Source organism: Bos indicus x Bos taurus, chromosome X, assembly GCF_003369695.1.
Source record: "Bos indicus x Bos taurus breed Angus x Brahman F1 hybrid chromosome X, Bos_hybrid_MaternalHap_v2.0, whole genome shotgun sequence".
Taxonomy (NCBI): domain Eukaryota; kingdom Metazoa; phylum Chordata; class Mammalia; order Artiodactyla; family Bovidae; genus Bos; species Bos indicus x Bos taurus.
The window spans coordinates 3,437,181-3,452,640 of record NC_040105.1 but is presented as its reverse complement, the minus strand read 5'-3'; the positions used below and the strand labels follow the sequence as shown (position 1 = coordinate 3,452,640).

Below are 15,460 nucleotides of genomic sequence, written 5' to 3'. Positions count from 1 at the left end.
AGAGCATTCATTACATGTATGGTGTATTTTATTCCTATTTTTATTGCATCAGATCCACCTCAGATCATCAGGCGTTAGATCCCGGAGGTCGAGGACCCCTGCTTTAAGACATTTATCTTGAGAAGCAAACACACAAGTCAATAGCTGCCCGTTTCCAGCAGAATGATAAATGTTTGGAAATTGGCCACCAAATGGGCTTGATGGTGTGTTGGGCAAAGCCAGATTTGTTTCACATTTCAATCTTGTGTGGGCAGTCCGCCAATCTTTAGAATCACATTTATCCCGATGGCAGTGATATTTCTTTCATCCTTGGTTGCACGGGAGACCTTAAACATGGAGAGGACATGAGCTGGTGGACTCCAGGCTGAATGCTTTATTCTCCCAGCAACTCGTGTGGCACTGGGACTAGATCCTTCGGGGGTTCTGAGCAAAGGCAGGAAGAGATAAGGAACAGAATACTGTGATCTTGTAGCCCTTCATCTCTTGTACTGGAGTAGTACAATGGCACCCCACTCCAGTACTCTTGCCTGGAAAATCCCAGGGACAGAGGAGCCTGGAAGGCTGCAGTCCATGGGGTCGCTGAGGCTTGGACACGACTGAGCGACTTCACTTTCACTTTTCAGTTTCATGCATTGGAGAAGGAAATGGCAACCCACTCCAGTGTTCTTGCCTGGAGAATCCCAGGGACGGGGGAGCCTGGTGGGCTGCCGTCTGTGGGGTCGCACAGAGTCGGACACGACTGAAGCGACTTAGCAGCAGCAGCAGTGACAAGTACACTCTACTGGAGACTACCCTGGTGGTCCAATCATGAAGACTTCTCCTTCCAATGGAGGGGCTGTGAGTTTTGTATCTGATCAGGGAACTAAGATCCCACATGTCCCACAACAAAACCAAAACATGAAACAGAAGCAATACTGTAACAAATTCAACCAAGACTTTCCTCAGTGACTCTAAAGAATCTTCCTGCAACGTAGGAGACCCAGCTTTGATCCCTGGCTTGGGAAGATCCCCTGGAAGAAGGGAATGGCAACCTACTCCAGAATTCTTGCCTGGAGAACCCCATGGACAGAGGAGCCTGGTGGGCTACAGCCCATGGGGTCGCAGAGAGTTGAACACGACTGAGTGACCAACACTCTGACTTAAAAGTGGTCCATTAAAAAAAAATTAAAACATTTTCTTTTAAATACTTTTGCTTCTCTCTGGACACTCACATACTAGACTGATTGGATCGTAAATTTTAAGCTACACAGATTTTTACTTGTAAAACACCCCAAAAGTTTTTAAACCGTTTCTCATCAAATGCAATATTTACAATGTAGCAGGGTAAGTTGTACCAAAGTCTGGGTTTTGAAAGGATGCCATTTTGAGATTAATGACTTTTTTCTTTTGGGAAAGAAAGTATGTTATAGTGGGGGCATTCAAGTGAAGGTTTCTTTAGGAATAGCTAATGTGATGGATTTATTTTAATTGCAATTTTTTTAGCACCTTCAGTGTATGGAGTGTGGAAATTAAAATGCATTCCAGAATGTTGTGCTCTGAACTTGATATCGATGGAATCCCCCCAACCCCTCTGCCCAATAAAGTGGTACCCGGTTTTGCCAGTAAGGCAAAATGGCCCTTGACCTCTTATGACCTCAAAGCATGTTTTAGGGGATGGAGGGGGTGTGATCACTCTGGGAAGCTTTATTTATAACATCTAAGGATGGAGCCATATTGTACGCAGTCAGGGAAGAGGAGAGGGATTGTATCTTTTATGACCACTGCCGCCAGAGTGTAAAGGCAGTTTCATTTCCCTAAATTGTGGTGTGTGTGTGAGAGAGCATCCTTCAAGTCCAGCGAGAAGGGGAGGGGAGGGCCCAAGAACCAGAGAGATATGAGAGAGAGATGCTGAGAGGGCTGCAGTGCTCCTGCATCCAGAAACTCACGTGCCCCCGCGGGACAGTCAGAGCCGTCTTTGCCGGGTGGAAGGCTGCCCTTCTGTCTCTTTGGTTTTCATCTGCGTGTCCACAATTTCGTGTTTTCATCTGTGTGTCCTGCGTTTCGCCCCTGCAGGTCTCTTCCAGAAGGCCATTATCCAGAGTGGGACCGCCTTGTCCAGCTGGGCCGTCAACTACCAGCCCGCCAAGTACACTCGGATCCTGGCAGACAAGGTGGGCTGCAACATGCTGGACACCACAGACATGGTGGAGTGCCTTCGGAACAAGAACTACCGGGAGCTCATCCAGCAGACCATCACGCCGGCCACCTACCACATCTCCTTCGGGCCCGTCATCGACGGGGACGTCATCCCCGACGACCCTCAGATCCTCATGGAGCAGGGCGAGTTCCTCAACTACGACATCATGCTCGGCGTCAACCAGGGCGAGGGGCTCAAGTTCGTGGACGGCATCGTGGACCACGAAGATGGCGTCACGCCCAACGACTTCGACTTCTCCGTGTCCAACTTTGTGGACAACTTGTACGGCTACCCGGAGGGCAAAGACACCCTGCGGGAGACCATCAAGTTCATGTACACGGACTGGGCGGACAAGGAGAACCCCGAGACGCGCCGCAAAACCCTGGTGGCCCTGTTCACGGACCACCAGTGGGTGGCCCCCGCCGTGGCCACCGCCGACCTGCACGCCCAGTACGGCTCGCCCACCTATTTCTATGCCTTCTACCACCACTGCCAAAGCGAGATGAAGCCCAGCTGGGCGGACTCGGCCCACGGCGACGAGGTCCCCTACGTCTTCGGCATCCCCATGATCGGTCCCACCGAGCTCTTCAGCTGCAACTTCTCCAAGAACGACGTGATGCTCAGTGCGGTGGTCATGACGTACTGGACCAACTTCGCCAAGACCGGGTACGTTCTTCTCCCCCCTGCCATCACGCTGTTGCCTGTCTGGTTCCTCCTTCTGCATGCATTTTCTGTAGCCAGCTTGACCATGGTCCGCAGGCTCGCACGCACCTGCCCACCCAGTCCTGAGAATAGTCATTTCCGCCACCCCGCCTCCAACATAGAGGGAGACCTCGGTTCTTCGTTACCCTTGAGTCCTTCTCTGTGAAGCCAGGGTTTTTTGGTTACTGCAATATTCCCTGCCATGTTGAAAATTCTCCATTGGGTCCATGCTGGGGTAGGAGCTAATCATTCTGGGCTATTCTGTTGAACATCATCAAGCTGGAGTTTCAAACCTCGGTTTTGACCTTGTCTGGTGGGGGCTTTAGATACACTTGGCTGTTCCGCTCAGAGTTGAGTTGGAGCTTCAAAGGTAGGTACGACCCTGTCTTATTGAGGACTTAGACATCCTTGGTTGTTCCATTCAAAGTTGAGTTGGAGTTTTAAATCTAGTTAGGGCCTTGTCTTGTCAGAGATTTGGACATACTTGGCTATTTTAATCAAACCTCGAATTTCCAGTCTACACAGGATCTTGAGTTGTTTGGTCAATAACAGGGTTATCAAAATACATGTACCACAGGGAAATTGTCTTTACTGCATAGCCAAAGAGTGAATAAATCTGATAATGAATATATAGAAATACTGTTTGTGTATGTTGTATAGCTATATATTATGTATGCGTTAGCACATATAACCGTGGCTACAGTGAAAGTCACTCAGTCGTGTCCAACTCTGTGACACCATGGACTGTAGCCTGCCAGGCTCCCATGTCCATGGGATTCTCCAGGCAGAATACTGGAGTGGGTAGCCATTCCCTTGTCTTGGAGCTCTTTCCAACCCACGGATTGAACCCAGGCCTCCCGCATTGCAGGTGGAGTCTTTACTGTCTGAGCCACCACTTAACTCACAAGTGTAGAGAAATCCTGTTTGTGTATATATAAGATATATATACACACATATATGTGTGTATATACTCACGTAACATTGTCCATATGAGTTATGGGATTTATTTATATATATTTACAAATATATTTTACTTATATATAAATATTTATTCATTTTTAAATATACATATTTGCAAGTATATTTATTTCATTTATATATAAGTATATACCTTAGTTCAGTACTATATAGAAATTTCATATATTTGCCTAGATTTATCTGTATATCTCTCCACGTACATATATAGAAAGCTTATTAGCGAAATGCAGCAGAAAATATACAAGAGTTACATACGCAGTGGGGTCCACCCATCTTCCCTGGAGCAGATTCTCTGCAGACAGTGAGATAAAACACCCCCCAACATCTCAAGCAGCCCCCAGTATCACAGAATCGTCTCATTTTCTCTCTTGTCGAGTAACTTAATTGTGGGAAATAATGAGGTGTCCTTGAGTTCTACCTGTGTGTACTTCTGTGATTAACCTTGAGCTCCGGGTTCTGAATTTAAAACGAAGATGCTAAATCTTCCTGTCGACCACCAGCAGTGGGAGAATGGTGGGGGTGGGTTAGGAGCAGAATTGGGCCCCCTACATTGCAGCCTCACACAGCCCTGGTGAGGGAATGTGGGGAGGTGCAGAGGGTTAGCAGATTTGGGGACCCCATGGATCATAACCCAGCAGGCTCCTCTGTCCATGGGATTCTCCAGGCAAGAATACTGGAGTGGATTGCCATTCAGAGTGTTAGCAGATTTTGGGACCCCATGGACCACAACGCAGCAGGCTCCTCTGTCCATGGCAAGAACACTGGAGTGGGTTGCCATGCCCTCCTCCAGGGGATCATCCCCACCCAGGGATAGAACCCACGTCTCCTGCATTGCAGGCAGATTCTTTACCGTCTGAGTCACCTGAGAAGCCCTTCCTTCTTTACCGTGTTTCTAAATATTCTCTGTTGGGAAGTGGTTTCTCGGTTTTAAGTTCCTAGGAAAAGACTTGAGTTTTTTTCCTGAGCAGCAAACGGTTGTGTGTGAAGGCCCATGTCGAGTGCTCCCATTTTACGAGTTTGATCTAAAGAAGACAGCGGGGAAACAGGGAAGGTCACAACCATCGCAGGTAGAGATGCTCCTCTGTCACCGCGAGGATCTGTCTTCCACGGGGAGATAATTTGAGTCAAGTCAGCAAGTGTCAATGTTTTAACGTAGCCTTGTTTCTTAGATCTCTGGGGCTGCAGCAACACATCACCAAATGCTTGCCTGCCAACAACATAGGTATATTGTTGCCCAGTTCTCAAGGCTTGAAGTCCACGCTGAAGGTGAGGCTGGGTGACCTTCATCCAGGACCTGTCGGGGGGTGTTCCTGTGATGAGTCTTAGCTCCTGGTGGTTTGATGGTAGTCTTTGCTTCAGCCTGACTTAAAGCTATGTCTCTCCAAGCTCTGGGTCTCTCACCACATGGCCCTCTCCCAGCATGTCTGTCATCACACGGCCAACTTCCTCTATTTATTGAAATATGTTCATTTACAATGTGGTGTTAATTTCTGCTGTACAACAAAGTGATTCAATTATATATATATATGTATATAAAATATATACACACATGGTTTTTCATCTTCTTTTTCATATTCTGTTTTTGCTTTTCTTGTTTAGTTGCTCATTCCTGTCCAATACTTTGCAACTCTATGAATCATAGCCCTCCAGGGTCCTCTGTCCCTGAGATTCTCCAGGCAGGAATACTGGAGTGGGTGGCCGTTTCCTCCTCCAGGGGATCTTCCCTGCCCAGCGATCAAACCCGCATCTCCTGCATTAGCAGGCGGATTCTTTGCCCCTGAGCCAGCAGGGAAACCCTTCTTCTGGTTTATCTCAGGATACTGACTGTGGTTCCCTAAGCTCTGCGTTATCCATCCTGTATATAATGGTTGGTATCTGCTCATCCCAAACTCCTGCCCCATCCTTTTACCTGCTTCCCCTCCCCCTCAGCAACCTTGAGTCTGGCCTCTTATGTCTATGAGTCTGTTTCCAAGCTAAGTTCGTGTCATATTTTATATTCCACATATAACTGATATCATATGGTATTTATCTTTTTGTGACTTACTTCACTTCGTACGATGACCTCCACGTAGGTCCATGCCCCACATGGCCACAGATGCTATTGTTTCGTTCTTTTTTATTTTTTTATGATGACCAACTTCTTATAAGGCCACCAATCACATGGGTTTAGGAGTCCATCCTGCTCCAGTATGACCTCATCTTTTTTTGTTGTTTTTCAATTTCTGGCCACACCCCTTGGCTTGCAGAATCTTAGTTCTCTGACCAGGGGTCGAACCTGGGCCCTCTGCTGTGGAAACACAGAGTCCTAACCGGTGGAAGTCCTGGTATAACCTCATTTTCCCTTGACTGAGGGCACATCTGCAATGACCCTGTTTGCAATAACAGCACCCTGCAGGGACCTGGGGGTTAAGGCTTAAGCATGTCTTAATTTGATGGGGGTGCACTTCTGTGCATAACCCCTTTTAAAGGCAGGACAAATGCCCAGTTACATCAGGGAACTCAGATACATGGGTGCTCTTGGCAACTTTTGCCTTCCCTTGAAGCAAAGAACATTCCGTGCACTGTGGCCACGCCCATCCGTGATGGTAACAGCCTAACCCATCGTCACTCCATAATATCTAAACACAACATCGTGACTCACCTTTGTGACAGCCACCCACTTTCTATTTCTCTTACGTGTTTTGGGGAAAAGTTTTTACATGACTTTCTTAAATGGAAAGCTAGGATCGTTCATCACCCATTTAACAGAGCCATTAAAGAAAACTGAAAAATCCAAATAAAGCCATTAAACTCTCATTAGCTGTTCTCGCCTGCCAAAGGCTCTGAGATGAATTCTCTCTCAGTGTTATAAAAACAGAAAAAGAAAGAAAAAGGTAAAGGGAATTAATTAATGCCATCAGATGGTAGAGAAATACTTAGACCAAATGGGTACTTTAACCAGAACCTGTGGGCGACTAAGCTAGGATTGCAAATGTTGAGTGTTTGAAATGTTGAGTGTTTTTTTTTTTTAAGGCACGAGTCTTTTTTTTGTTTGTTTTGGTTTGTTTATTTGCCGAGGACCAGCCCCGGCTGATCCAGGGTATTCGAAGGGGAGACGGCGTCGGCGACTATTTATATGCTAATTAGAGATATAGAGAACAATAGAATGAGGATAGCTCAGTAGGAAAATTCAGTGGAGAAAAGAAGCTGAGTAGCTTGGTTTACGCGGGAGACCAATAAAACTTCAAGACAAGAAGTTTGCACCACTTACGTAGGCCGCAGGCGCCCTCTCGAATAGCGGAAGGTGTCTCACCCTAGACACCTTCTCGAGTGGGTCTTAGAAGCCCAGGCATGATTAGTAAGCGTGGTGGGTTCCGCGCTCCAGATGGAGACTCAGCTGGAAGTTAAAGGGAAGAATGACATGGGGAGACCAAGCGCTGGTGAACAAGGCCCGTAGCTTTATTTTTAACAGGGGCTTTTATACCCTAAGTTACACATAGAGGATAATAGGGGATGCAAAGTCAGCAGTCTTTGGTTCTTATCAAAAACCAAGGTTTCTTTCCTACAAATGTATCGTATACAAATGGTTTAGGTGATTTACATCATCTTCTGGCCAGAAGGCCTACTAACATTTTATGACTCTTGACAAGGACTTATCAACAAAGACTTACTTTCTCTAAGAGTAATTATTTCAAGGTTTGGCACCATCTTCCAAAGATAAAATTGCATTCCTATAGGGTGGATGTGTAATGGGTTTACAACAAAGAAAGAATTTATTACCTTAAGGGTCTAAAGTTACTAACACCAAGGCCACTACTTATTTTTTCTACATACCCACTATTAATTGATACATATTCAAGGATACAATTCAGGGGATGTGAAAACTTGGCAACGAGCATTGACTCATCAATGAAATCCTTTACTAGTTTATTCTGACAGTTTTTAACTCTCTGAGAGGCTCTAAGCTATTTGAATATCTTAAGCTTCCCGTGCCTCTCGAGGCTGGGAGACTGTAAACAATCGTATGCATAGCTGCAGGAGTCCGGGTAAACTTGTCAGGCGAGTTAGAGAGCCATCAGAGGGGTTTGGATTTAAACACTCCTAATTGCCCAGGAACTTTATTAATTGGAGCTGTAAGTTAACTCTTTGGCAGAGAGAGAGAGAGATGGTGGTAGGGGACAGCCCCCAGTAAAGTCAGAGGTGAGAGCACAAAGCAATAAAGTAGGCAGACTCTGGTTTTTTGGGGGAAAATGCTCAAGAATATCCGGGGGGACTCCTGAGGCTCGATCCCGCCTTTGCGTATGCCGAGCCTCCTTCCTCATGACCTTTGTCATGAGTGGAATGCCTCACCGGCTCCCCGCATTTATTCATTTAGGGAAATTGAATTACTTCTACGTATTGAAAGTGTTTATCTGAGGGAATTTGTTTACTCTTCTAGATCTATTTTAACTGTAATCAGAATATCAGGGTAATGCGTTGAGTGGTTTTTAATGCTGTAATTCCATTTTCTAAAATCACCGGGGCAGATGCCTGTGGTCCACGCCCCTCATCTGAGGAACGTAGCCTTGGAGATACAGAGTAACTTGGGCTTGATGGCTGCTCCAGGTCACTCTTATGGGCGTTAGTGGGGTATGTTTAGGATGCTTTGGGATTTCATAAAGTTGCTGGTGTACAAGACTAAGAAATAAGGATGCAGCTTGGAGGAATAGCCCCATCTTCTGACCGGAGTCCAAAACTTCAGGTAGAGATGTCATTGCAGTAGCAAGTTGAGACTGATGGATGGCCTTGGAAGTTAGTCTGAAGAATCTGGACTTTATCCAAGCAGGAGCTATTTTTGCTCCCGGGGTCCACGTGGAGCATGGCTGAGGTCATCCTTGGAGACGTTAATGCAGTGAGTTTTCACAACTCGTTTGAAAGGCCATTGGAGTGACTCGAGTCGTCTTCCAAAGAAGTTACTCAGACCTTCCTCTGACCTACAGCGCAAATGTGCAATTTCAGATGTAACTCGGGGAGGACCACTATTGAGTGGTGTCTGGTTAACCAGAAAACGGGAGACTGAGCTGATGGCACAGATGGTGACCGAGGTGTTTGCCAACGGATGACACGGCTTCACGGGTGGTCGCTAGTTAATTCTCTAAAAGACTTCAATTTATTTAACTGCTTACTTAAAATAGGATAATGGTGTAAGCGGCCATGTGTGGAAGAGGTATTCTTTTCACTAGGGGCTAAAAAGTGGTCCTGCTATGGAGAGTGTGGTACCATTGTCCCAATAAGGGAGAGGCATGGGGTAAACCATCTCTGATGTCTTGAGGGGTCTCACAGCTTATCTGATGTCCCTCAGGGAGCAGCCATGGGATAAACCATCTCTGATGTCATGAAGGGTCTCACAGCTTATCTGATGTCCCTCAGGGAGCAGCCATGGGATAAACCATCTCTGATGTCATGAGGGGTCTCACAGCTTATCTGATGTCCCTCAGGGAGCAGCCATGGATGAACCATCTCTGATGTCATGAGGGGTCTCACACCTTATCTGATGTCAGTCAGGGAGCAGCCATGGATGAACCATCTCTGATGTCATGAGGGGTCTCACACCTTATCTGATGTCAGTCAGGGAGCAGCCATGGGATAAACCATCTCTGATGTCCTGAGGGGCCTCACACCTTATCTGATGTCCCTCAGGGAGCAGCCATGGATGAACCATCTCTGATACCATGAGGGGGTCTCACACCTTATCTGATGTCACTCAGGAAGCAGTTATGGGATAAACCATCTCTGATGTCATGAGGGGTCTCACACCTTATCTGATGTCCCTCAGGGAGCAGCCATGGCATAAACCATCTCTGATGTCATGCGGGATCTCACACCTTATCTGATGTCCCTTCAAGAGCAGCCATGGGATAAACCATTTCTGATGTCATGTGGGGTCTCACACGTTATCTGATGTCAGTCAGGGAGCAGCCATGGATGAACCATTTCTGATGCCATGAGGGGTCTCACACCTTATCTTGAGGCAGTGACTCTCAAAACATGATTGAATACACTTGACTATACTATCGACTGCTCCCCATGGGTGCAGAGAGAGCATGTGGTTCTAAGAATATTATGTCATGGTATCTGTCTCAGCATGTGACTGAGAAGAAAGGATTGTGCTGAATTGAAGCATGCTTAGATGTGATCACTGGGTGGAACTTTGGATCTGTTGAACCTTGTTACCAGCATCCCGTGTTCCTGGTTGTTCATCCCTCTGCCGAGATGAAGTGAATGCTTTGGCTGTTTTGCATTTGACCACAGCTGACAGCTCTGGCCTTACTTGTAGGCGTAAACCTACACATTTCTGGTATGGCACAGGCTCTTTGTTAAGCACAGAAAAACAATGTGGGGATGGTGAGTTAGCAGGCACTGAAGGCAGGGTAGGAGGGAAGGAAGAAGGAAGCTAGGAAGGAAGGAGGGAGAGAGAAGAGGGAAGGATGGAAGGAGGATGGAAGGATGCTCTTGTTGCTAGGAGACCGTTTCAATCATCCAGGTGAAAAGACTCTACTGAAACAGTGCTGGGGTCGGCGGGGACAGTGAAACCAGAACCTTTAAGTATTAAGCTCCTTGGAGAGCTCCATGATACATCAGAAGTACTGTCAAGGAAAGGTTAAAGTTCATCCCAAGGTTTACGAATATCACACAGACTGCAACTCTTTGTCACAGATTCCCACCTCTTTAGGCAGGACCGGTGACTAGAAATCTGGTGTTTGTCCATCAAGGACCAATGCAATTTGGCTTCTGCGTGTTGGATAAGAAGGGCAGAATGAGAGTCCCAGCAGAAGTCACGGCCCGTGAATGGTACTTTTCAAGTATTCTACTTTGAAGACTCAGAGCCTCTTGGAATTTAGAGTTGGGAAGGCACTTGGCCAACAAGCCAATGTATATGATGTAGGAAAGGCAAGCATATATTGGATGTCTGTCTGAGTATACTGGTGTAGGTCGAGTGGGTAGAAGAATGACATGCTTTGCATTGGCTTTCCGATGCCATCTCTACTCTTGACTTTGCTCACATCCTGTGGTCAATTTCTGCATCCGCTTTTGTGCAATCTTTGCAGAGCTCAAGAAACGGAGAAGATGGCTTTGAAACCGTTGCAGCCCAAGTCTGGTGTTAAAAGTGACCTTTGTTGTCCCGAAGCATTTTAAGCTCAGTGAGTGAACATCACTCCCTGCGGTACGGGATGGACCAAACATGATTCTTGCTGTAGGGGGTAATTTTCTTCTCAGATGTCTAAGGAAAAATAGTCAAGCACGACCTTGTTTTAGGGGTGAGGCAGACCTCATACCAACCTCCAGAAGAGCCTGTCAGAGGGGTCATTGGTGTCTGTAAAGAAATCGTGTTACCCGTCTGTCCCAAATAAAATGAGCCGCAAGACCCCGAACACGCATTTAACCGCCAGCTGCCAAGGTGGTGCTGCAAGTGAAATATGACAGGTGAAAATGGACCTTCAGAGAGAAGATGTGTTTGTTTCATTCTCTCCTTAATCATGCTAATCTTTAGTTTTGCCTGTGGGAATTAAACGACACGGTGTGCTGAAGAAAAGTCTAAAAAACAAGGCCCTGGTACCCCACGTAGAGATCTTGCTTGCTTCAGAGTGTTTGACACCAGAAAGCGATGAGCTTCCTTCCATAAGCGCCCCACATTTATCTCCGTTTAAGGCTTCTGACGGTGCATCGCCAAGAACTTTCACAGATTGTTTTGGGGCTAAAGCGTATTTACCTGGATTTTCAAAATCCTTTATTCTCTGAGAACAAAATAAATGTGTTTTCTTTACCTTTCAAATGTATACCAAATGCCGAAAAAAAAAAAAAAAGCCAAATATCTAACATAAACACTCTTTCCTAGATGCCAGCTCTTTAATAAAAGGTCAGTAGAACCAGAAGGCCTGATTCTGTGAAATCAGATCAATTCAAAAAGAGTACGAATCCTTGCTCCCTTTCATTGCTTTTAGAACAATAAAAATCAATTCTTACTCTCAGCCTTTTAGTTTTATTTTATAAAAATGTTTCCATGGCAAGTCCAATTAAATAGGAATTTTCCAACACTTTATTTCAGAAGACTCAAGTAAGAGAATGCGAGATGCTATATTGCATCCAACATTTTTTCTAAAACATGTAAAAGTAAAAGCACAAGGGCAGATTATTTTAGAATACATCAACGGTTATACATGAACACATGGATAAGAAGGCTTATGGTATATTTTAAATATTTTTTCATGTCACTAATAGGAGCACAGCAGTTGCAGTTTATTTATCTTGCATGCCACATATGTAATCATATGTGTAGGTCATATATGTATCTATCCATCTATCCGTGTGCATATATAGTATGCAGGAAGTCTTATAATACGCAGTGTGAGAAAAGGGAAAGTGTTAGTCACTCAGAGGAATCTGTTTGCAACCTCATGGACTGTAGCCCCTCCAGGCTTCTCTGTCCATGGGATTCTCCAGGCAGGAATACTGGAGTGGGTTGCCATTCCCTTCTCCAGGGGATCTTCCCAACCCAGGGATGGAACCCAAGTCTCCTCTGTCTCCTGCAGTGCAGGTGGATTCTTTACAGTCTGAGCCACCAGGGAAGCCCGGCATGCAGTACAATTTCATGCAATATATGCTGTCCGGAGAAGGCAGTGGCACCCCACTCCAGTAGTCTTGCCTCGAAAATCCCACGGACGGAGGAGCCTGGTAGGTTGCAGTCCATGGGGGTTGTTAAGAGTCGGACATGACTGAGCGACTTCACTTTACCTTTTCACTTTCATGCATTGGAGAAGGAAATGGCAACCCACTCCAGGGTTCTTGCCTGGAGAATCCCAGGGACGGGAGAGCCTTGTGGGCTGCGGTCTGTATCCACGTTATATAATATACATATTGTATGTGATACAGCATTTATTATATACAGTATAGAGTGAGCCATACAAGCTATGATACAATGGTATCCTTTTGTACAGGGCACACTATATACATGATGTCGTTGTTTGGTTACTAAGTCACGCTTGACTCTTTGCAACCCCACGGATTGCAACACGCCAGGCTTCCCTGTCCTCCACTATCTCCCAGCGTTTGCTCAGATTCATGTCCACTGAGTCAAGTGATGCTGTATCACCATCTCTAATGATAAACATACGAAGTACCGTCCATCCTGTGGTATACAGCGTATGTGAAAGTGAAGTGCAAGTGTTAGTTGCTCAGTCGTGTCCGACCCTTTGCGACCCCGTGGACTGCAGCCCGCCAGGTTCCTCAGTCCATGAGATTTCCCAGACAAGACTACTTGAGTGAGTTCCCATTCCCTTCTCCAGGGGATCTTCCCGATCCAGGGATTGAACCTAGGTCTCCCTCTTTGCAGGCAGATGCTTTAACATCTGAGCCACCAGGGAAGCCCATATAAGTATATATATGAAACATTTTATATAAGTATATAAAAATACACTATACTGTATACAAAGTATACCATGTAACACATATATACTGTTGTATACAGGACACTTTGACACAGCATAAACTATATGAAGTATATAATGTAACATATATGCTATGATACATACAATATGCTTTATAACAGTATGTATGATATACAGTCTACAGTGTATCACATAAACAGTATCATTATGCAGCATACACTATGTATATTATATACTGTACCATATAAGCTAGTACACAGTATACTTTTATGCAGTACGTGCTATATAAAGTATATAGTATAAGATCTGTGGGCTTCCCAGGCAGTTGCAGTATTAAAGAACCCACCTGCCAGTGCAGGATATAGAAGAGATGTGGGTTTGATCCCTGGGTCGGGAAGATCCTCTGGAGGAGGAAATGGCAACCCACACTCCAGGATTCTTGTCTGAAAATTTTCCATGGAAAGGGAAGCCTGGTGGGCTGCAGCCTATGGGGTTGCAAAGGGTTGGACACGGCTGAGCGACTAAGCACATAAGATTTACACTGTGAATATATACCGTTTATTATTTATAGTCTTCTCTGCCAGTTTGTAGGTATTCTGACGTATTAATGCACTCTTTCTATACACCAGGAATATTACGGCTTCCTCACTTAATTCCAATCCCAATATTCATATCCAGTTTATAGATCAGGATAAGAGAGGTTTAAGAATTTGCTCGACATCTCCCAACTTGTGAAGCGGGAGAAAGGCACAGCTTAATGTATGTTCATGATGTTCACAGCCTCAGACTGAAGACTAAAGCCCTCCCTATGGCAATGCCTGGATCTGTGGGTCAAAGGTATCACTTGAAGCCTGCGTGCCACCTGGGAATGTCTGCAGACGTTGGGTCTTCCACTGGAACCTTCTGGTGCCCCAGCCTTCTGGCACATAAGCCAAGAGGTGGTGGCTTTATAAGTGTGTTGCCAATAAGGCGTTGCCTGGAACGTGGAGGTTAGGGCACCCACAGCAGTAGACCAGGGCGAGCTAGGTCTGCACGCCACTTCTGAGAGTTCACTGCTCTCCCCGAGGTGACTTTTATCATGCACAATCTCAGGTGTTCCAAACCAGCAAACGTGAAAAGACAAAATCTGTCTTACAGGTCACTTTACCAAGCCTAAAAAAAAAAAAAAAAATGGAAGAAATTAGAGTATATCTTTGAGAGGATTCTCTTAAAAAAAAGCTGGGTGGCAACCATGTTTCAAGTACCATGTTCTGTGGAGAATCTTTCAATATTGATGATTGTCCTTCTGCCTGTGGCTGTTCATGTACATCACGGGGGATGTCAGGTTCATAGTTGCCGAAAGTGAAAGTTAAGTCGCTCAGTCGTGTCCCACTCTTTGCGACCCCATGGACTGTAGCCTACCAGGCTCCTCTGTCCATGCGATTTTCCAGGCAAGAGTACTGGAGTGGATTGCCATTTCCTTCTCCAGGGGATCTTCCCGACCCAGGGATCGAACCCGGGTCTCCCACATTGCAGACAGACGCTTTACCGTCTGAGCCACCAGGGAAGTCCGGACACTTGAAATCTATAAAAACCCTCAGTTTACTGCATCTTGTGGTATTTCTCCTAAAATCCTTGACTTCAGCGTGTCTAAAAGCACTGTCTTGCCAAACGTACGACATCAATGGAATGTTATTTGATCTTCACGTGACTCAGTCTTCAAAAGCTTTTCAAGTTATGTATGTATGTCTAATAGAGCTCAAACCGTGGATGCATATTTCTTATTTATTAACATTTTGTAATGACAGAAACCAGATTCTTTTTTTTGCATTTTTAACATATTTTAATTGTTATAACTGCAATATATATCCATCTACCTAAGAAGCAGTTCTTGAGGAAGAAAGAGAATGTACACATTTTGGACAATAATCTCCAAATCAGGATTTCTCAAGTTTAATACTGTTGACATCTGGGATGAAAAATTTCTTTGCTGTGAGGGTGGGGGGAGCTGTCCTGTGCCCTGGAGAGTATTTGACAGTCATCATGGTATCTACCTTCATTCATGGCACCATCCTTCATGTATAACAACCAAAAACATCTCCAGGTATTGCCAGATGCCCACCCCCGTCCCCGCCTTGTAGGGGGGCTGGTCACTCTCTGGTTGAGGTTAGTGACTCCAAAAGTAGTTCAGCCTGAAATGCTGAAAATTTTCCAACCAAAG

General features: G+C 45.5%; 1 protein-coding gene across 6 annotated transcripts in view; it reads left to right on the top strand.

Annotated features, from left to right (window-relative positions):
- The window catches only part of NLGN4X (neuroligin 4 X-linked), a 393,440-nt gene that overhangs the window by 373,825 nt on the left and 4,155 nt on the right, over positions 1-15,460 (top strand). For all 6 annotated transcript variants that reach the window (XM_027534108.1, XM_027534111.1, XM_027534109.1 and 3 more), the window contains one exon: positions 2,053-2,842. In XM_027534108.1, coding sequence (XP_027389909.1) covers positions 2,053-2,842 — 790 coding nt within the window. The remainder of the gene's footprint in view (positions 1-2,052; positions 2,843-15,460) is intronic.